This window comes from Solea senegalensis, linkage group LG6 (assembly GCF_019176455.1).
Source record: "Solea senegalensis isolate Sse05_10M linkage group LG6, IFAPA_SoseM_1, whole genome shotgun sequence".
Taxonomy (NCBI): domain Eukaryota; kingdom Metazoa; phylum Chordata; class Actinopteri; order Pleuronectiformes; family Soleidae; genus Solea; species Solea senegalensis.
The window spans coordinates 15010587-15032648 of NC_058026.1; the positions used below are offsets into that span (position 1 = coordinate 15010587).

General features: G+C 41.3%; 1 protein-coding gene across 2 annotated transcripts in view; it reads left to right on the forward strand.

Moving 5' to 3' along the window:
- dlc1 (DLC1 Rho GTPase activating protein) overlaps positions 1 to 22062 on the forward strand; it is a 71925-nt gene that overhangs the window by 36896 nt on the left and 12967 nt on the right. The window contains exons 1-2 of one of the 2 annotated variants that reach the window (XM_044029268.1): positions 14177 to 14490; positions 20945 to 21016. In XM_044029268.1, the coding sequence (XP_043885203.1) occupies positions 14478 to 14490; positions 20945 to 21016 (85 nt within the window). In that variant the 5' untranslated portion in view covers positions 14177 to 14477. Of the gene's footprint in view, positions 1 to 14176; positions 14491 to 20944; positions 21017 to 22062 lie in introns of those variants that run through there. The other variant, XM_044029267.1, reaches the window with a different exon arrangement.

The following is a 22062-nucleotide window of genomic DNA, read 5'->3' on the forward strand; positions in this document are numbered from 1 at the left end:
GTTTTGCTAAACCCAGTGACTCCAGAAAGCTCACGCCAAACTTGTTTACTTTGCTTGTTCGACTGCACTCCCTGTCCTTCATCTTTTCTCTCTCTCCCTCTTCTTCATACGTGAACTCAGTAAATGCTTCTTTTGACTCAGTTAATATAAGACCTCTCACTGTGTCATTCATCCAGCCATCTCTGATTTGTCTTAAGCAGAAGTCAAGGACCATGAGGAGAAGTTTGATCGAGGGAGCTGCTCTGGAGTGTAGCATAAGATGCAAATGAAAATTTTTTTTTCATAATCATTTACAAGGCTAAACACTATTAGAAGAGAAAAAGAGCCTCAACAATCTCTAGCTAAATTCAAACCATCCAGTGCATGCATCTACAGCCTCAGTCTGCTACAGATTCATCAGCAGAAATGCTGATCAGCATTTTCTGTGATTTCTGATTGCCTTTGCCCTCATCATCACTCAAGTGGAGCATCTACAACTTTTAGCAAGATCAGTAGCCCACTTGATGTGTTCCACATTCTTGACTCCTCATTGTCCCAGTGCTCAGTGCTCATGCATCACTTACGCTTGCTGGAAAGTAATGTGATTGTTCATCGCAGAACCTGGGCAAACACGAGGCTCCTTCACAGACTCAAAACATCCACATATAACCGAGCAAGAACAATGAGTTTGCTATTTAAAGTATCCACTGGCATCGCATGGCAGCAGGTTGCAGATCCTTATTGAGCTGACACTGACAGAACTCTCAGCTTGGCAAAGCTCGGGATTCCCAAAGTGCTGTGCACAAATATTTGCATATGCTGTGGAATTTACTCCTGCCTCGGCACTCGAGAATGTCTGATTTCCCACTGTCCACTCCTACACCTTTCCTCCCTCTGTCAGCAGAAATGGTGGAAGTGCCGTTGTATGCAGTGCTACTTTGGAGGCAGAGGCAGCGCATTCATTATTAGCTTTCACTCTTAAATCGAAAGCAGAGTTTATTGGTGGTGCTACGTTATAGTAGATGATGACTGTAATCAGTGTTGTCAACACGAGAATAAAGGAGAGAGAAAAACAGATGAAGGAATAAACTTGTGGCAGTTGATCATGCATGATTTAGAAACATTTGCAAACAATGAGGGTTATTGCACAGTACATTAAATATACAAGTATAGCGTATCCATAAAAAAACACACATTTCATCAGCATGGCATTGTCACTGTTCACAGTTGGTGCCTTAACGATGTGCGACTGTGGTTTGGTGATTTGTGGTTTGATGATTTCCTAAGTCTGACTTAATTCCAGTTGCTCCACAAATGTGGGATACATGGGACGGGGACAGAAGGCCTGAACAGAAGCACATGGCAAATCCAAAATGCTCTGAGGGACAACAAGCATGGAGGGAAAAGATTTAGCTTTGTGATAAAAAGAGGTTTTCAATATCTTAAGTGAAAATGCTTAGGATGAATGTGCACATCCATCTGTCTTCACCTGAGAGAAGATGGAGACAACATTCCGTGAAGAGTGAAGTTTATTTCCATGATGAGATGGTGAAGATGTTCACACATATTCAGTCTAACAACACTGCCTTTAATACATGGTGTGCAAGTGTCTGACAAACTTGGCCTTTCTGTACCTGTCACAGTTTGTGATGCAGTATCTAACAAGACTTGTGATTGAGACGATAAGGAGATGATGGCATAACGACTGGGATAACAACTGGTCATTAGTTGAAAAACAGTCACATTCTCCAAGAATCTTTTCCAGATGGTTACTGAGAACAAGATTTTGTTGCCCCATTAAAATGGTCTCATCTCTGGGGATTTAACTGCCTCTTGGTGTGTCTAATCTCACTGTATGTTGTTTGTTTACTCCCAGATGGCCTTCATTTCCTGTGTGTCTGCTGCTTTTTGCAGCTGGTTAAATTACAGCAGTCAGTCAGTCAATTTTGGGCTAATCTCATTGCTGTTTTTGGTATTTTATTGGTTTTGGAGCACTTTGTCAAGATGAATTCTTCCATTGTCCCTGTATTATATTAGTATACTAAAACTGGCATGTTTGAAAAATATACAATAAAACTCCTCAGCCAAGGGAACTGAGAAGTGATTTAAGATGCATTTCAGACGGCAGAATGGCATTCAAGGAAGTTTTGTTGACATGCCACCTCTTTCTCATGTAAGACCTGGTTCTTGTCCCTTAATTTTCTTCAGCTGTACCAAGGCTAGTATGTTTTTAATTATGAGGCGGTTGACAGCTGCTGTGGGTCCTCAGGAGTTGCTTTTCCATGTCCACATACTTTCCATTTTACATTCATCAGTGTGTTAGAAAGAACTTTAAAAACCCTGACAGCTGAGACTGTATTGCCGTCCAAAATCAAACAGCTAGGAGGACCTCCTCTAAAATGAACCTCGTAATTTGCATAGTCCTCCAAGCAGTTCGTTTGACTGGACAAAGCATAATCCAAATGTTATTACTATGATACATTTCCAGCCATACATACACATAATATTTTTACTAAATGTGAGAGCTTAGAGATTGTTGTGATAATGAGGCTGCAATAGTAGGATTAGAAGTCTAAAACTGAGCAGCTCCAAGAAACATGCATGAACTGATCAGGTTAGCATCTGAGAAAGGGGTTAGAGATGCCCTTGGGCCACTGTTGGGCTTTTAAAAAAACATCCCAATGAACGGCAGATACAGTACATGGCGTTATATTCTTCCTGGATTTTTTAAGCTTTAATGATCTGTGGCTGTACCTTTTGAGACTAGTGATGCAATAGATGCATCACTAGTCTAGACCTTGGAGTGGATTACATTTTGTTTTGGAGAGTGCGTTTCTGCCATGTGACTTTTTTTGGTAACTTTTGCAGATTAGGTATCCATCATTGTATCCAAAATGGCTGTTATTTATGTTGGGTAGAACAATTCTGTGATAAAATCCCCATCTTAAGAGTGTGACCAAAATATGCAGGTATCATAGTAGCTGAGCTTTTACTGTTACATAATTGTGACAGTTTTAGCTATGGTTAATTTTGAAATGTGTTAATATTTGCACAGATATTTGAGACATCATTTTTAAAGTAGCCAAACACTGACTTAAACTTATTTTGTGTCTTGTTTCCTTATCTCAGCAGAGACTTCCATCATCTCTCTTTAGACTGATCTGCCATTTAAAGCTAGTGACCTTTGACCTCATAGTCACTAGGAGATCGTAACCCCTTTGCAATCTAAATGGGTGAAAACAAGGCCACTGGCTGAGAGTTGTCACCCTCTGTGTTCAGGCCAACCTCCACTTTAACTCCTTACAGCTGGTAATGGTACAGGCACTGAAGCGCTTAGCATTAGCATGTTGTCTAAGTGACACTTTGACTACTTAATGTCTTTTGTGCATGTGCGGTTGAGGTCAGGGTCAGTGAGCGTAATGTGTGTCCACCAGTTCTTGGGCTAAATACCGTAACAGGTCACAAAGTTTCCCTCCTTTTCTTGAAATTAAGTTGTTGTTCACTGATTATAAAACAAAGCATAGAATCTTCAATGTTCTGGGGATGTTATGAAACTGAGGGTTTGTTTAATTTTTGCTGAGATCATGTTGGATCCTCATTTTGTCTTTTTGACAAAATGCTGTGTCGTTCCCATCCCTACTAAACATGCTGCGTTTCTTATTCTCTTTGCCTGTCTTTCTGCAGGATCAATATAGCCGTCATGTGAACCACTTGAGTGGCTCTTACCCGTATGCTTGCACTGAAATGTGAGCTAGAAAAGCCTGGCTGTCTGAGGCCTCGTGAGCATGACAATTCTGAGGATCGAGTTCAAAACCTGTGACTGAATAATGCCAGAATACAGAAACCCAGCAACCTCTTTTTGCCTCATTGCCTTGAAGCCATCTGCACTAAAAATGAGGAAGCAGAGGGGGTGTTGTCTTGTGTTTATGGTTCTTAAGGCCAGAAACATTTTTTTCCACAGACAAAGATGTTGTTTGATCCCCCTGTGGCCATAACATCTTGCCACAAGTATTAAAAGGACTTCTTGTCCTGTGAGAGAATGGGGATCATTGTTTGTACAAATTAGTCTTGTTTGTGTCGTGCACCAGAATCATGTGAGGTTTCTTTGATGAAATACAGACGGGTATTTCGGGAGGCTGGAATTGATCTCAAGATTAATTGTATGCACAATTAATCATTCTGGTTACAAATTCATTTTAATTATATAAACCTATAATAGCTATGCTAATGTTGAAGTGCCTATGATGACAATGGTTTGTTGCCACTTTGTTGTGAAAATAAAATGTTAATTAAACTAAAATGTTAATTAAAAGGTCAATTACATTTTTTATATATTTTTTTATGAAAGTAAAGCAGTAATGCAAAATGCCTTTGTGCACAAAACGTGAATGTATAGACTTAGCTGTTGTTTGTCTTTAGTGCTGATGAGCTGATGTTAACCTGCTAAAATAAATGATTAGCCTTTAGCTTAATGAGAAGCGCAAACTGCTGACAGAACCCAGGAATTATGTGTTATCTTTATCCTCAAATCCCTGCCAAAAGTAATAATAGGTAAGGACCTAGCTCAGCTTCTGCTGAAGCTGAATGCCTCAAATTATCATAGCTGTCAGTACTATTCAACACTAACATGCTCTTGGCTATTGAATTTAAAGACCCCTAGTCATTTGAAAATGTAAAAATGCATTTACACACATTTGTTTCCTTTGGATTCAGTCCATTCAACTTTGGATGACACTGTCGGTCAGAAAGCTGTCCTTCCTTTCCTGCTCCTGTCTCTGCTATTTTTCCATTTTTAAGTTTCCTGTCCACTTCTGTTCCATCCAGTCTTGGAAAGATGAGGGGTCTGGATAAACAAGAGAAGGGTCAGTGATGAGAGCCAGAGCTCAATCTGTTGGGCATATGGAGGTCCTGTCACTGCTGCCATCCTTCAGCTGGATAGCATTAGTCCCCCTCACAGCTCAGGAGTCAAGCTATCATCCTACAGGGGCCATTGAGGAGCAGCGGGATGAGGGGGAGACGCAGGTCTGACTGAAACTCCTGTTCATCACCCTCCCCATCTTACTGCACCCCGCCCTCACCCTCAAGACACATTAGTGTTGTCCATTAGTCCCAAAAGTAAATAAACGACTATATATAGGACAGACTGCAGAATTAGAGGGTGAATGGGGGCCCAGGGCATCAGGGCTAATCACATAAAGTGTTTCAGAAAGTGGCCAGAGAGCATATCTGCAAATATCTTGGGTGCTTGACAAAGAAGATGGAGACCCTGTACCCAAACCTAAAGTGACTCCCAAATCTCTATTTAAATATCTAATACAAGGTAATTACATTTATTTGACCATATAAGCTAGTGTGGTTAACTTTTAGTGATTTTAGTTGTTATTATTGATGGTAATATTGTGCTCCTGTTTGGTCGATATGAATAGAGATGACGTAACATTTGTATCTTTCATCTGAAATTGGGCTCTATTGAGAAATATTATCAGACCTAATTGAGCGAGCTTTTATGTGTATGCAGTGGCAGCACAGGGGCAAGAAGCATTTACCCCATCAAACTGCTGAATGACCCAGTTTTTAAGCGATAGAATTCACCTCGGAAATGTTCTTTGGACGCTTCTCTGTATTTTTAGTCATACTCCAACCCATTTGCAGTCACCTCGCTTCACTAACACAATGTTACCATTTCCTCCGTCTTTATTGACATAACGCAAATCACTTCACATGTGCAGTGCAGAAATGTTGCCAGGTGACACAAGACCTAAACACCACTGTACTGAGAGTCGTGTGGAGCTGAGAGGATACACTAGTCACTACAGTTTTAAGTATCTTTGCACATACACGGTTACCACATTCTCCTAATGCACCCAATAAAACAATAAATCCCTCCCTCTATTATTTGTGTTTGACTGAATATATCAGATGCCTTAGAGTCTTCAATGCTGTATTTGGGTCAGCTATGCTTAAAGACAAACATTTAGATTTCCCAACCAAACCAAGGTTCTTCCTCATAATAATCAAAAACCTTGGTCAGTGCTTACAAAAAGGCTATCGTAAAATATGTCAAACATCCAAATAAACCTCTGGGTGTTTGTAGGTTCATACAAGAGTGCATGAGAAGGGCATTTGTCTTGTGAGTCTCAGGGTTGTCACATGAGGAATTAGTCAATATTCCCTGGCTAGAGATGAACAAAACTGTTCAATTTCAAGTGCATAAGAGACTGAATGAAATCAATGTGCGAAATCGTAGAAACGTTATTCTATAGCAGTTATTCTTGGCCTAGTAGCAAACATCAGGGAAGATTTAGTCACTTGTTTATCTGTGATAATGGAATGAGAAATTGTTTTCAGGCACATGTTTGGGTCATTTTTTAGTTATCATGGTGTGTCTGACCTTCAGCTATCTCTCTTTTATCTGTGGTAATGCTCTGTCATCTTATCTTGGGAAAAATGGCACGAGATGCAGGAGTTGTATGAAGTTTGGAGCGGGTAGAAGTCACTCTGCACAACTGCTCAGTGCACTTCTGCTGAAGGAGCCTCTGGATCAGTGATAATCTCCCTCCTCAACCTGGTTTGTGTTTGTCATGACAGTCCAGATGTCTGCATGATTTGTCACGTGGCTCGCTACAGGTCAGGGTTCAAAGGAGGTCATGGGTCAGAACAGGGAGGACTAAAGCGTCAACTTCCTGCGTTACTCACCAGCTGATTCTGTAGAGAAAGGGAAGAGGATCTTTGGATGTTGGCCTTCATATGTTCAGGACTCCATGACTAACGTTAAGAGGTGTAATTTCACACCTCAGGTCCTTTTTCCACCAAGCGGTAGAGTTCAATGTGTCACACACTAATTCTCAAAATGTATTGTTGTTTTCAAATGTTGAGAATCAAGATAAGTCATCTGTGCCATTACAGTTTTTGGCACCTTTAACTGTGTTGATGGCACAGTTCTGTTTGGTAAAGTACTGTACGGTTTGGAACAATAAAGCCCTCGGCCGGGCTTGTGTTTCAATTGAGAACAGAACCTTTACTTGGTAGGTGGGGTGTGCGCTGTGTCCGATCTGTAGTGTGGTATTGTACCGATGCGCCAACTGCGAACATTGACATAGAACGTGACACAACAGACAACAATGGAGGGAAACTAGTTTTCTGCTCGGTTTTGTGGCTGTTTGTCTCAACAAGACATCAAGCTTTGTATGAGAATGGACAGCAGGTGTTGATGAAACAACGGTTGCAAGGGAGTGATGCTTTTCTGTCACCCAATCGGCTGACTGTCGTGGGTCTCGCTCCACCTGTACAATTACTCTTGTACCCCAACAGTTGGGGACAGCTATTTTGGTACTATTCCTAATAGAAACGCAAAAAAAACATGTACTGTACTGAACCAAGTCGCTTGGTGGAAACACGTCATTTCTGTTGGCGTACCAAACACAGTGTCCCAGCTGCAATAGAGCGGAGCTAGAAACACTCCAGTCCATTGACTGGTTGAAAGAGAATCATCACTTTTATGCGATGGCAGGGAGAAATGGCTGTGTTGTTCCGTGCAGCCTGCAGTCTTCTTTTAAACAAAGCTTGTCTTCTTGCGATAAAACAGTCACATGCCAAATAGAAAGGACATGGAATACTGGATGTCCTTCATTGTTGCTCTTTGTTTATTGTGTTGTGTTCTTCTTCTTTGTCACACTGTTATGACGACACACACTTTGTGTCTATGTAATTTACACATCCGGCCCGTACGTCCCACACAAGCCAGATCACAGTGTTCCATTCCAAACGGCTCCAGGACAAGCTAAACTGCACTGTGCAGCTTGGTGGAAGTGAGGCTTTAGTATGGACATGCAGGACATAAAAGATAATAACAAACCACTCCACAAACAAAATAAAGCAGGCATGCATCCACAAACATCCATCCATGTACCAATTTTTTCACCCTGATGTAATTTGCTTACATATCGAAACATCCATCCACTCCCACCTTGTTCCTCACAAATGCACCCTTTCATCCTCCAGGGCTCATCATCTCATTGCAACTTAAATCTTGCACTGGAGGCCCCATCATTTATTGCTGCTGAAAGGTTGCTGGCACATGTTTGACATGCCGACTCCTCTGCCTGTATGCTAACTCCAGTCCTCTACAAAACTGTTCAATATTATGTAAGACAAAATTAGCGTTCTTATGCATCAATGTCATTAATTTGATTAAAAAAAAAATCATAATCTGTTAACACTTTGAGGCAAAATCCACACAACTGCCTGTTACCATGCACAGCCCAACAACATTTGTTTAGTTGCTGTTTTTAAGCCTTCAAGCGTATCACATGCTCATACTCATGAACAATTTGAGGACTATTATCACCACAAATAACATTCTTATCCCAACATGAAAAGTTGGGATAAGAATGTTATTTGTGGAAGTGATAATAAAGTGAATTGAATGTTCCTCTTTAAATTCACCTGCGTCACAAGTGTCCATGTGAGTAAAAAAAAATAGTTAGGAACAGTACTTGTTTTAACATTTGCATCCTATGTGCTAAGTGTAGAAAATCCAGCACCATGGAGTGCAAATTAATACCAAAGTGTAATTATTATACCTCAAATGGTGTGGATCAGGAATTCTGGAAATTTCCACACATTTCAACACAGCTCAAAATGTAGCTGCATGCTTGTTTCGCAACCATATGTTGGCATCATTAGACTCTTTCCAAGTATTCATGTTGGTTTCCCAAGCAGACCTCCACCTCTTTAAATTCTCAGAAAAATGTGGTCTCACACACACACACACACACACACACAGTGATTCTGTTGTGTTGATATGCTATTTTCACTACTATCAGATTCTGTAAAAAATAATTCAAACCAGCTTTTTTTCTTTCATTTTAGGCAAGTAATGACTTACCATAAAATATGTTTCAGCTTTAGCTGTGACATTAGTGTCAATAATCAATCAACCAGTAAAAAACCACAGTCATTTTCACAACGTTCTAAAGTTGGGACGGAGGTTTCAATTTAAGTCCCTGTTAACTCAGTGAGTATAATATAAATAGCATAAATAAAAAGGTTTATAGCATAAATAAATAAGTTCCTGTTGTTCCTAAAATTCTTTCCAATCGCCTGCTGGTTCGGCTCTTCCTCTTCCCTCCCTTTTACTGCCTTAAGCGAGCCATCACTAATCCACTTTCTCTATGCATGACTAATAAGAACAATATGACCCAATAATGTGGAGCTGAGAGCATGTGTGTGTTCATTCTAGGGCTTCTTTATCTTGATCGAAACATTAGAGAGGGTTGCTGATTGGTGTATTTCCTAGAGATTCAGAAATAAACACTTTTTTTGCTGAATCTTACATTAGTCTCTTTTTAGGCTTGAAGTACTAGATTACATATGTGTGCAACATACCTGTTGGATATGGATATGGTAAGAATACAATGTGTGGACTGTAAGGCTTGTAAGGCTTTTCTCACATGTATTTGTGTTCCTATGTGTACTGGTGTACATATATACGTGTGTGTGTGTGTGTGTGAGTGTACGTCCATGCTACCTTCCACCTTCTACCCTCCACTGTTTGCTTTAGTATTTACCCATTAGTGTTGGCCAATAATTCTCCCTGCCACTGGCCAAAAGCCGATGTTCAGCAGAAGTCCCATATGTTAGTGCTTTATAGGGTAGCGGTGTTTTAACTGAAGATGTTGGTGACGTTCAAGCACAAGAATTACAGCCAACTGAGTAAAAGAAAAAGCAAAAGCTAAACAATGTAAACAAATTCTATGTACTTGCATTGTTTTACACTCCCTAAAGATTCAACATTTTCTGTTGTGTCTGAAAACATACAGTAAACACTATTTGTCATTGGTGCAAGACTGAATTTCTTAGTAAAATGGAAATGATCCAAGCACAGATTCAACAATTTTCTCTCAGGCTATAGATGTATCATTATCGGATGCATGGCTCAAGACTATCTGGACATTTGTCAAGCATGTAAACTGAAATCAAATTCTGCATTCATATACTGCAATGATTAAAGGCGACATAGACCAGAAGCTCCAATTAACACTGCGTTTGTGTGTGTGTATCTGCGGCATTACCTCGTTTATGAAACCCTAAAGTTTCAGAACAAACAGTTCAGCCACTTCTGAGAAAATAGGGTTTTATTGTTGGGCTCTACAAAGCAGATCGGCACTTCCGTATGTTGATGTTGTCATCAGTATACCTCACCACTCCTCTCACCACCGTAGCGCCTCCTGGTGCGGGCACTAGTCCGGGCACATCCGGTTGCGTACATTCAACCGCAGAATAAGAAGAACTACTCTCGTTGTCGTTGCTGAGATGCAGAGCATCCACTGTGCCAGAGGGGGAGCTGTGTATCTTAAGCTGACCTACCAATTACGTCACTTCCAGGTACCTGGCCAATCACAGGACAGTGGGAAAGCTCTCGTTGGCTGGCCAATCACAACACAGTCCACGTTCTGGGGGTGTGATTTTGGTCTGAAACAGTGCGGCTGACGAGAGCATCAGTGAGGAGATATTTTGATCGGCTCGTTTGCAGCGACTAGGAGGTTTTTAACCATGAAAACAAGTTAATATATGTAAGTAGACCTCCATAACTAACATATATGTGCAATACAAGCATTCGATGTCACCTTTAAGCAGGCCAATTCTTTCTCATTACTATTCTGCTGAATTAAAAGCCATTGTGAATTCTAATCTAAACCCCACGACCTAACTTTGCCCATGTACTTTTTACATGAGTATGAAAGTGGACAACTCAGACCAGTTATCAGTGCACACTGCACATCCTCAGTAAAACGTCCGTGGTTCACGTTCCCGCCTTCAGTGTTTTGTTGTTTTTTTCCGTGAGTCTTTCCGCAGCCATTGCTGCTGTGGTGAACAATAAAAAAATTCAGTGGTAAACAGGGGATCCAACAGAAAGGACCACACCATCTGGATGAAAAAAATATATATGGTAGTACAACACGGATTCATTGTTTGTTGAAGTGTGTGTGTGTGTGTGTGTGTGTGTGTGTGTCAGCCTCCTGTCTCTATTGTGATTGTGGTGAGTCCATCAAAGCCCCAAAGAGGGTGTCGGCAAGGCATTTGGCCCGGTGCTGTCTGCTTCACATTTCCTTTGTTTGTGTGTATGTATGTGTGTATGCTGGTCCAAGCCTCCGTCTCCCTGTATTTCCTCCCCACCATTGTGTGTGGAGGTACATTCCCTCTCTCTCTCTCTTTCTCTCTCTCCCTCCCTCTCTCTAATCTGTCTAATCAGTATCTTATTGGGCTGAACCCCCAAGACTATGGATGAGCTATTTATGGAGATTCCTGTTTTTAAAAGGCATCTCCCTACAAACATACCCATACACACACACAGAGAGAAGTCTTTCTCTCTCTCTCTCTCTCTCTCTCTCCCTCTCTCTTTTACCCTATCTTACAAGTGCACATACTGTACATAGACAGCAGTTAATGTCATTATCTCAGACCACATTAGTGGAAGCCAGAAGACTCATGCTTATCATCGATGACAACTCATTAGATTTCATTTGAAATCACGAAAGTCACAGACACACGCACAGGAGAATAAACCGACAAAGTCGCCATGCAGCAAACACATAAATGCTCCATGTCTTCAGGTCCACATTCTTGCTATAGCCCCTTCTGCAAAAATCACAGCCAACACAGGCGCACACAGAGCTGACATGTTCGTCCTTATTCTGGGACGACCACTGTGACCTTTGTAGAGTCATAATTCCGTTATCTCTTTTGTCCTAAGTCTTTGTTGACTATTGCCTTGGGTGTTTAGTGCGCGTGTTGGACTGACACGTCCGTTGGCTGACCCTCACCTGGCCCCACTGTTTGGGTTAGAAATGGTAGAAGAGGTGCGTGTAAACCCGTGGGATCTGTCATCTTTGTTCTGTATCATTCTCTCCCCTTCTCTCTTTCTGTTCTTGTGTCTTTTGTTGTGTCACACAGCTCTGCATTTCTCGTTCTTGTCGTGTTTGAATCGTACTTCTCTTCATTATTTTTTTCCCCTCACTTTCTCCGTGTTCCTCATCCAGCCCCTCCCTCTGCGTCTCAGGGTCAGAGGTGAGACTGTAAAGTTTACAACCTACAACAGTAGCTTCACCCAACAACTCAGCAGAAACACCATAATGAGTCCAGTTTTATTGAAATAAAATGTCTGTGGTTTCATTTGTTTTTACACCTGGATGTGTTTCTTTTTTTTCCAAAATAGACGTGACAATTTAGAACAGCTTGAGACAGCAGTAAAATGTACAATGATTCATGAGATAATCCATTAAAACTTCTCTTTCAAAGGAGAAGTTACATTTAATACCAGCCCAAATCCCTTGTGTATGTCTGCGGTAACGCTGAAGCATCTCTTCATTTCCTTTCCTTTGTCCAAAGCCCTTATTATATGTGTCTATTTGATCTGTATGTACAGTGTATCACCAGCTCAATTGCCTGAGACTGACAAGCTTTGATGATTCAAAATAGACACACTCATTTGCCCATATAAGCAACTGGCAGCGGTGGTAGTCTGCATGTCTGATCTCTCACAGTTTACCACACACATTCATCAACAACTGCTGGTATTATTTTGCATTTATCACCACAAAACAAATGGAAAGTGTGATCCCCCTCATCCCCGCGCCGGGCTGTTGACCAATCTCAGTCGAGGTTAGCTCTGGGTTGGGGTGCAACCTCTGGGTGGTCGGGTTTTGTGGCATGGGGATTTGGCCTTGTTTGGTAATCTCTCTTCATCTCTCACTCTCTTTGCTTACTATCTCTCTCGCTCGCTACGCTCTGTGTCTTTTTCGCACACAATCTAACAGCCCCTCATTATCGGTCTCCCTTCCTTCAGGTTACAGATTTAGGATAAAAATTACTTTCTGTTTATGTGTGCAAACACTGATGTTAGTGCTTATCAGGTGACATATTGTATACCTGGTAGTGAAACCTTAAAACTTGACTGTAAGGTGGCCTTTGTTAACCCTTGAGTTTTGGTGGTATCGTGTTTTTTGCTTTCAAACATGAATAATGTGCACTTTTCTGTTGTTGAACTCTGGAGCATGTCACCACATAATCCCTATACGTTGTAAAGCATCCGCATGCTTAAACAATGTGAAGTACTGCACATGATTCATAGACCCTCTTCTAAATACCTGTGGGTAAAGGACTCATGATTTTTGCTCGCTTTAATAGCTGACAGCATCTCTTTGGGGTGAATCATACGTGACTCCTCTGTCAGCTGGAACCCGGCACAAGAGCCAGAAAACAGACTTTAACATTAGCCAGGACTTTCTGCATCATTCTTTCCCCTACGTGACATGTGTTTCCCTGCCACATGGTCACTTCTCTGGCTTTCACTGTTAGCACTTGTGCGTTGCCAGGGCAATAACACAAACTGATGTCAAATAGTGATTAGGAAATAGAGTTTGTGGAAAGTAGATGAATAATCGCCTTGGATAGGAGGAGAAAGTGGAAAACGTATCACAAGTTGTTCACACTGCTTTCAAAATGGGTTGATTTTGTAAAACACAGGGCACGGAAATGAATTTCAATCTGAAAATATCAGCAGTGCCGCATGTCTCATCAGTCATATATTATAAATCATACATCCAAACCCTGTGTTTTAACTATTCTTTGCATTAATCGTCACATTGGCCTCTTTTCCTATGGATCTTGAACATTCATCAGAGTATGAAGTTTGCATCATCACGTCATCCGGGAATCTGCTCCTTTTATGCAGACAAGGGACGAAAGGTTTGTTGTGATTGCAGAGTCAACCTGAGCGTGGGCTACGTGCGCAGAGGGCAGTGAGCAGGGGGGAAAGCCATTACCATTCCTGCAACAGTTCTCTTTTCAGACTAAACTTGCGTCACAAAAGAGCGTCTCCACTGTTTTCCAATGTTATGCAAACTGTGTATCAATCACTGGAGCTTTTTTTTTTTTACTTGTTAAAGAAAAGTATCATGGAGAAAGAAAAGGACATACGAGTCACATGACTACATAACAAAACACTCAGGTTCGGTGTCATGAACAGCACGTTCTGGCACACTTTCTATGTCTCTATATCTTACTTTTAATCGTTTGTACCGGGTTCCCTCATTAAGAGGCGCGGGCGTGTGTGTCTCCTATCTGAGGCAGCAGCAGTGGAGCGACTGGAGGTGGAGCTACGGTGGAGCTGCCCATTCCTAAAGCTTGAATCACACACAACCGCGCCATTCACATTCCTGCCGAGGATCGCTTCATTCAGAGGCGCACGATTTGGGAAGGAGTTGGGGGAGAGGATTGTGGAATTCTGTTTACTGCAAATCAATGTATAACCATGGATCTACTATCTTGCGCAACCGTCAGAGGACACCCGCAACCAACTGTATAGTCTGATTTTTCTTTAATGTGGATTTATCATGCGCCGTTCGTCCTAACATTGGAGCAGACCTGAGCGGACAGTCGGAGCCTGTCGGAGCGCAGACAGGAGCTGAGGCTGGTCGCAAACGATTAGTTGAAAAATGATATTAACACGTAAGTGGTTGTCATAACCAATATTGTGATTGTTTGGAAAGTATCCTGCTTATGGCTGGTGATGGTTCAATCTGTGTCCACGTATGCATTCGGGTTTCTTTTTTCTTTCTTTTTCTTTGGCATAATTATTCATCTGCGGTGTATGTGCTCATTTTATTACCAAAGAGTGTGTAGATTTGCTTGAATTTTACCTCCAAGTAAAACATTCTTTGAGTCGCCTTTATGATACAGCGCTGCGGGCTGTCAGATAAGAAATCTCCCCCGCTTTGCGCGTATCCCCCCCCGTCTCCAAATGTCCCCAGTCCTACCCCGAACTCTTTGAATATGCTGTTTGAATATTTGCGGACTTTTCCCAAGTTACCTTACGACCTAGTGGAGGACACTTTCCTGTTTTTAAGAGACTCTTTTGTTTAAAACGACACCTTTTACGCACGCAGCCACGACCAGCTATCACTCGAAGGTTGGATTAAATTAAACTGATCAGTCTGTGGAAACAGGGTCGTGAACTAAAACTACCTTCTTACGTCGTACTTAGTATCCTTTTAAGATTGCGATAAGGTATGGGACCACTCTGCATTTCAGACCACTTCAGTGCCTCCAGTTTGTTTAACTGTTTGGAGCCTTTTGCTTGACTTCCGACCTTTTGTGGTTCTGTAGTATTGTGGCTGTAGAAAATCCAGTTTTCTGTCCTTCACTGGCAGACCTAACTTGATTTGTGGCCTGTAGCTCTCCCAACCGTCTCAACTGTTTGCTCCACCACATGGTCCCTTATCAGCTGCCTCAGGTTTGTCACAGATATGAGCACAGTTAGGATTGGTTGAGCCATGTAACCATTAGGTCACTCTGAATGTACAGCCTTCAGAGCTCACTCACATTTACAGGGATACAAACTTGTGGCTAACTCCAATGATTTCTTTCAATCTATAATTGGTTTATGGCAGTAGGTGGTAGAGCTGGGAGAAAGAAAAATATGAACTACCATGATTCATCTGTGTGACAGGAAGGAAGCTGAGGTTCAACATACATCTGGCGTGTTGTTTCTTCACGTCCTGTGAGGAGACACATATGTTCTTACCGTTCATGTGTTCCACGTTACAGATATGGTCTGGAAATGTGTTGAAGAATAGATAGCTTTTAAGGGCAGGAGTCCCTTCAGATAGGCCATCGTCTACCAATGGAAAGTTTATCAGAGGTTTGTCCAGTCACCTGATCCATGATCCAGAGCCTCTGTGTGACAGTAAATATGTCATCAGAGTGCAGAGAGGACCTTGGCGTTAGCTCTGCGATGATCCACCTGGACCAGCTGTGTGTGTATGCGTGCCTGCGCCGGCTGGTGGTACATAACTGGAATGGGCCATGGTAGTAACCTCATTGTGTGGGTGTGTGCAAGTGTGTGTGTGTTTCACCAGGGCATTGCTTGAGGCCAGCCAGATGGTGATATTCCTGGCACAGTCTCGATTAGCGAACAGCTTGGTCTTCTCAGCAAACAGCCAGCTGTCCCAGCCATGAAATCAAAAAACATGATACCCATCATGAAAAAAAATCTGTTATCCTCTATCTTTGCATTCCAGTAGAGTACCAGAGGGATTTTACATTCGTCACATTGAAAAAGAAATATATTACCACCAGTTGCTCTCACTGCTTCCATACACACACAAGCTGTTGAGAACATTGTGGTCATTTGTGGCATACTTTTGCGATCGTAAATCAGTCAGTAATGTCTTCTTCAAGTTCATGGACACATCAACAGATTGCCCTTGTTACGCTTGCTGTGAAGGACAAACACTGGCAACATTCAGGCTCCAAGCATTGCTTGTTGTAGATTACAGCTGAGCCACATCGTCTGGCCTGGTTTATCACATCACCTGTCTAGACCCACTTCGCAGCTCCTTCAGAATGAGCCTCTCAGACCTGGAGCTGATAAGAACCCTTAGCCTGCCTTTTGGGTTGTTTAACAGTCAGCACTCGAGACCCAGCAATGATCTGGTCATTTCAGATAAGCCACCTCAATTCACAACAGTTGTTAATCAAGCATTCTTCTCAAACTCCCAACTTCAAAGACCCAGCTCCTGAGATAACTGTATTCTGACTCTTGACCTCCAGTTTACCATGTATGGAGCAGAGCCTTTGAGTTGGGTAGCAGATCCTTTGTTTGCGAGCTGCTGACACACTTCCTCTGGACCTGAGCATTTAGACTCGGCCATGCTAGACCCTGCTGCCTCCTGTGATGGAGGGAAACTTTGGCAGGCAATTGTGAGAATTTCCTGCGACAGGAAAGGAGAGAAGAGAAGGGGCAAGCAGTTGAAATAAGCAGAGAGATCAGAGGAGATGAGGGTGAGAGCAGGGGAAAGAAAAACAGAGAAAGGGCCATAATGGATAATTTTAGAACTCAAAACTGACAAGTATTGGGATAAAATTATCCCCGATTTGCCACTTACCAGTTCAGTTAGAAACGTCACTAGTGGTCAATTTCAAATCATTTTTATCATCATCTTATTAGTCATGGTATCTGTATAATCCGGCTTATCTTTCTTTCACACTGAGAAACAGTGTGTCTCAAAATGTTGCTTTTGCTCATTCATGTCAGAGTGTTTTCATTCCAACTGAGATAATCTCACTTCTTAAGCCACCCACTTGGATGAAATTTTTACTAAATATTTGAAAAGACTTCAGCGATTAGCTACACATTGATCTGCCTGTCATCATATTTCGGGATCAAAATGTATTAAGTGGTCAGATCTAATATTCATTTAATAATTTACTTACATATTCATTTCTATTTTAATGTTCAATACATTATCAGACAACAAGTGATAGTAACAAGCATACCAATTCAGAAAAATGCACATTAAGGAGGTAAGTTTAGTTAATGTGTAACGGTGAGTGCATTACTGCATATTACAAGCTTGTGTTTTTGCTATAGCTCATATTCTGATATATTTTAGACTCCATTTACCTGGAATTTTATAATTCTTGTAAAATGTCTACTGTATGAAAATTGAAACATGGTGGATCATGGATGTGCTGTTCTAGGAGTAAAGTAACTACTGCAGCATGATTGGTTTGCTGGAACATTTAGTATTTTCATCGTTCAAGAAGTCGACCTTGAAATCATGGTGCTGCTCTGACTCCTTTCACCTTTTGTAGTCTGTTGTAATTCCGCAAACCTGCCTCACATACCTCCATTATCAAGGTGGTAAACGTCACTGTTCTACTTGAGAGTAGCTCGAGTGGAAAAGGAAAAGTTAAATTTAAGTGATAAGTGTTTTTGTCAGACATTTGTACAGTGTGGCTTCAAGGACCTTTGGTAAATACACACAATCACCAGGGCCTGTGTTTGTCTTGGCTGCTTCCCCACGTATTATCTGGCCAGGAACAAATGAAGGCAGGGCCGGGTGGTCAGCAGCCACTGCAGCGCCGCTCAGCTTTCTTCCTGTGAGGGAAGCAGGAAGAGGAAGTGAAGTAGTTCCCTGGCGAGGGCTGAGGAATTACATTGGACAGTGGAGAGGACAAAAAAAATACACTCATGAATCTGAAATGACTGAAGCAAACAAAAATGTTGGGGTGGAGTATTGTAGGATGACATTTTTATGACCTGGGATATTCTTGTAAGGCCCCCTTATTGGCTTTGTTAAATTGCAGATGCACATGTGTTGCGTCTCTGATGGTTATTTGTCCTCCTTGCCCCTGTCCACTTCCTGCAGCCAAACAAAAGTTTGTTTTTTTCTAGCTTCACGTTGAATGAGTGGAGACACAATGTGGTGCAGCGACAAATTGACAAATATTGTTCAGTTCAAGCCACCTGTGTTGTCAATACTGTTATATTATTAAATGTAATGAAATCCTAGGCACATTGTCCACATGTAAAGTAAAGATTTGACACACATTCTACCATAAAGGGGTGTATCACTGGATAGCTTCCCTCTCAAGGCACTTATTGGATACCCTATCCTTTTTGTTTTTGTGTGTGTGTCTGTGGGGGTGGGGGGGGTAAAACGTGAACCATGTGTTTGTATATCTAATTTGCATTTCAATAGCTTTACTGTCTTTTGAGTGGTTTGTCTTTAAACATGAGGTTGGTCTCTCTGCAAGCACACACAGACTGGCTTGTGCACACAGACAGATACACAAGCAAACAGCAGAATCACACAGCTGCGCCTGCTTTCAAGAATGTAAAAGTCCCTGGGTTTCTGCTTTCCTTTCATTGCTCTCCAGAAATACAAGACTGAACCCCCCCCCCACAAACTTAAACATAATGTCTGAGGCATGCCAGTTCACATCCACAAGTAAAAATAGAGTTTGGTTGTCAAATAAAATAGCGTTAAGACATGGATGTTAATGTGTTATTTGACACCTGAGTGCATGCGGGTGTCACAGTGGTTGCTTGCCCCTGCAGTGGCAGAGGGGAGACCCTGTCTCGATCGTGTCACACCTTGTTGTTAGTAGGTCTGTCTGCCGTCTAGGCTTGTTGTTGGTATGTAAATGCTCATATACAATGCTGTTGAACCCACAACCTTTGTAGCACCAGTTATCTTCTGACCCATTTGTCTGTCTGACAGTATTTTACAGTGAACCTTGTTTGTCAATATGAATTGTATGTTGGTAATGAATTATTTATTACCAATTTACCTCAGTATTATTTCCATAGGGACCTTCTGCACTCAATAGTCAAGTCCTGTACTGTTACACTTGTGTTCTTCATCTTGACCTAACAAAAGCAATTCCTTGATGTATTTACGCCTCGAAATGAGGTGGAACTGCAAGACTGGCCCTTCAAAGATAACATAAACTACTCTGCATTACTTAACTGGTGGTTACCATTAACTCCCTCACACTCGAATGAACACAGCACCCTTTCTAAAAGCGTAAGGGCCATAATGTCTGTGTGAAAGGTCTGAAGAGATAGAACTAGAAACTTTAAACAACAGTAGCCTTTCTGTAATTCTGTCCTCACAACTGGTGTCCATGTTGGTAATTGGATTAGCAGGTATTTTTGAAGTTGGGTGATATGTTGTCACTTTCATCCATAGTTAACCTGTGTATTTCCTGCCTTTGTGCTACTGGTTTTGTTTACAAGTATTTCTCAAGGCTGTGTAACATTTGTCCTTGGTGTCATTCTGTGAAGGAGGACATTGTAAATTCAGTGCTTTAAGGCGTGGAGACATGATTCTGTCTGCCATCTCTCTTCAGACTGCTGGCTGACGGGGTGATGGAGCTATTGAGGCTGTTTTGTTGGTGACCATTTGGCACATGTCATCTAAAGGGCTTTCACAGATAATTGGGAGATGTCCCCATGGCTCTTCTGACACACAGTGGACCTCAACATTCACTCATAGTGCTTAGCATAACAAGGCCAAATTTCACACCTTGTGTTTAAAGGAGTTATGTAAGAGTTAGTTAGGCATTAGTTGTTGGGGAAATAAATGTGAGCACACTCACTTATTACTAAAGGCACTGGTGGACATTTGAGATATTTTAAAACAATTTCTAATTTCTGTATTTAATTTTAAATTTCTGCTTTTTTTCACATGGATCCCAACATTTTCGGAGCCCTTAAATGCTATTACTGGAGAATTGTCCCAGTGTAATAACAGTTTCAAAATTCCACCCCTTCTTGTTTGATTTTATGATACAACCAATACTCAACTTTGGAAAAGCGATGATGTCATAGACACACCATCTTCATCATCACTGCCTTCTTCTGTTTGGAGTTTGTTTGGTCTTTTCACTTTTCACTTATTTTCTTTCCTTAGTCAGAATGAACCTGGCTTGGTTCATTCTGACTTTGTCTTAGTGATTATATGCACTGTAATGCATACTTGTTCAAATAATATTAAAATGTGTACATTGTGCTTAAGCTTTAACGTTTCTTTTAACGTCTTCTTCCCCATTTTTGGTGTGTTTGTGTGGCAGCATCAGAGCATCACATACAGTTCTGGCATATGTACTACAGCGAGTGCTTTTGGGGGTTTATGTGTATGAGGACATTCCTTGAAATAATGCCATGTTTATGTAAAACCTTTTAAGAATGATAAAGAACGTATTGAGGAAAGTTCTGGTTCCAAGGCTTAATTCACCCAAACTTGAAGCTGTTACATACTTTGTACAAATGATGGTTTAAACTCAAGCTTTAAACGCACATGAGAGGAAAGTGACCAATGTGAGATAGCTAATAAGGTCGGGGGGGCTTGTATTCAATCAGCTACATAATGGATACTTTTGTACTTTGATACATTTACATGATACAAGTTGAAAATGCTGTGTCTTTCATTCTTTAGTATTGAACAAGTCTTTGTATCAGGGTATGCCACTAATGTTGGTTTGTGTTTGTACTTGATATTTCTTCTTGTATACTTGATTTGCGTCACATTTACTAAAATTGTTAGTCAGATGGGATGAAGTGTTTCCCACACCAATTAAATACCTTTGTTTTTGTTCTTTTTTTGATCTGCAGAGATTGAAGCCAAAGAGGCCTGTACCTGGCTCCGGGCCGCAGGGTTCCCACAGTACGCCCAGCTTTATGAAGGTAAGTAACCAAGCCCAACCCCCTTTCATATAATAGACAACATACTGTAGATCCGGTTTTAATTGATTGTGGTATGAAAAAAAGCCAGGTGGATTAAGTCAAGTCTAAAAAATATATATACTTAAATAAGTAAACACCCTTTTTGGTATTCAGCAGCAACAACACATGACAACCACATTCATAAGTGTTCCACACATCATCCAAATGCACACATGCGTCTCTGCATGCATACACACCGCACACATTCCTGAGGAGTAATGGATGTACTTTTTCTGACTACTTTTAAGTAAAGCCACACCAAACCTATGCATATCACTGTTTTTCCAATATGAACTGTCCTGTAACCTAGTTAGTGACTTTACTGGGACCAAAGGTCTTTGCTAGCTTGTTAAAACAAACACAAATCATGTTTCCTACACCCAGTTAGTTTATTCATACAATGGCAAATAGTTAAGAAAGAATGCGTGGCCCTACGTTTGGGTTTTAAATGTGCACTCACCAAAATGCATCAAGCATTCTTTACCTTCCATGTTGCTTCTACTGCATGAAGGCATACTATAGACATACCAGTTGTCCTTACATAACTAGAGGATGATGACAGCAGAACTAAGGCACCACTGTCAACAGGTCATTGCTTGTTGCCACTTATCCGTGAAAGCTTCCTTGTTTGAATGGAAACTTCATTGTGTTTCTGCACAGGTGATGAGCCTGCTTTCATAGTGGAACACAAAAGTGCAAAGCACTGATCAATCACAGATTCACAGCCTCTTGCAGATGACTTCAAATCTTTCTGACACATTTTTCCTTGCGCTGTATCTATGGCAAAATCCACATTGTCGGTGCTGTCAACATTATTACCTCACTAAAGATAAGCAGACTGATAAGGCTACTTTGAGTACAGTAGACTAAAGGTGCTAGTTTTACCTGAGAAGCATTTTCTTATCATCATCATCATCATCCCCCCTGAAGGCTGAAATACAAGAGTCCCATGTTGGGTTGGGTCAGCACATTCCTGAACACATCTTAGTGTCTGTCCATCCATCGCT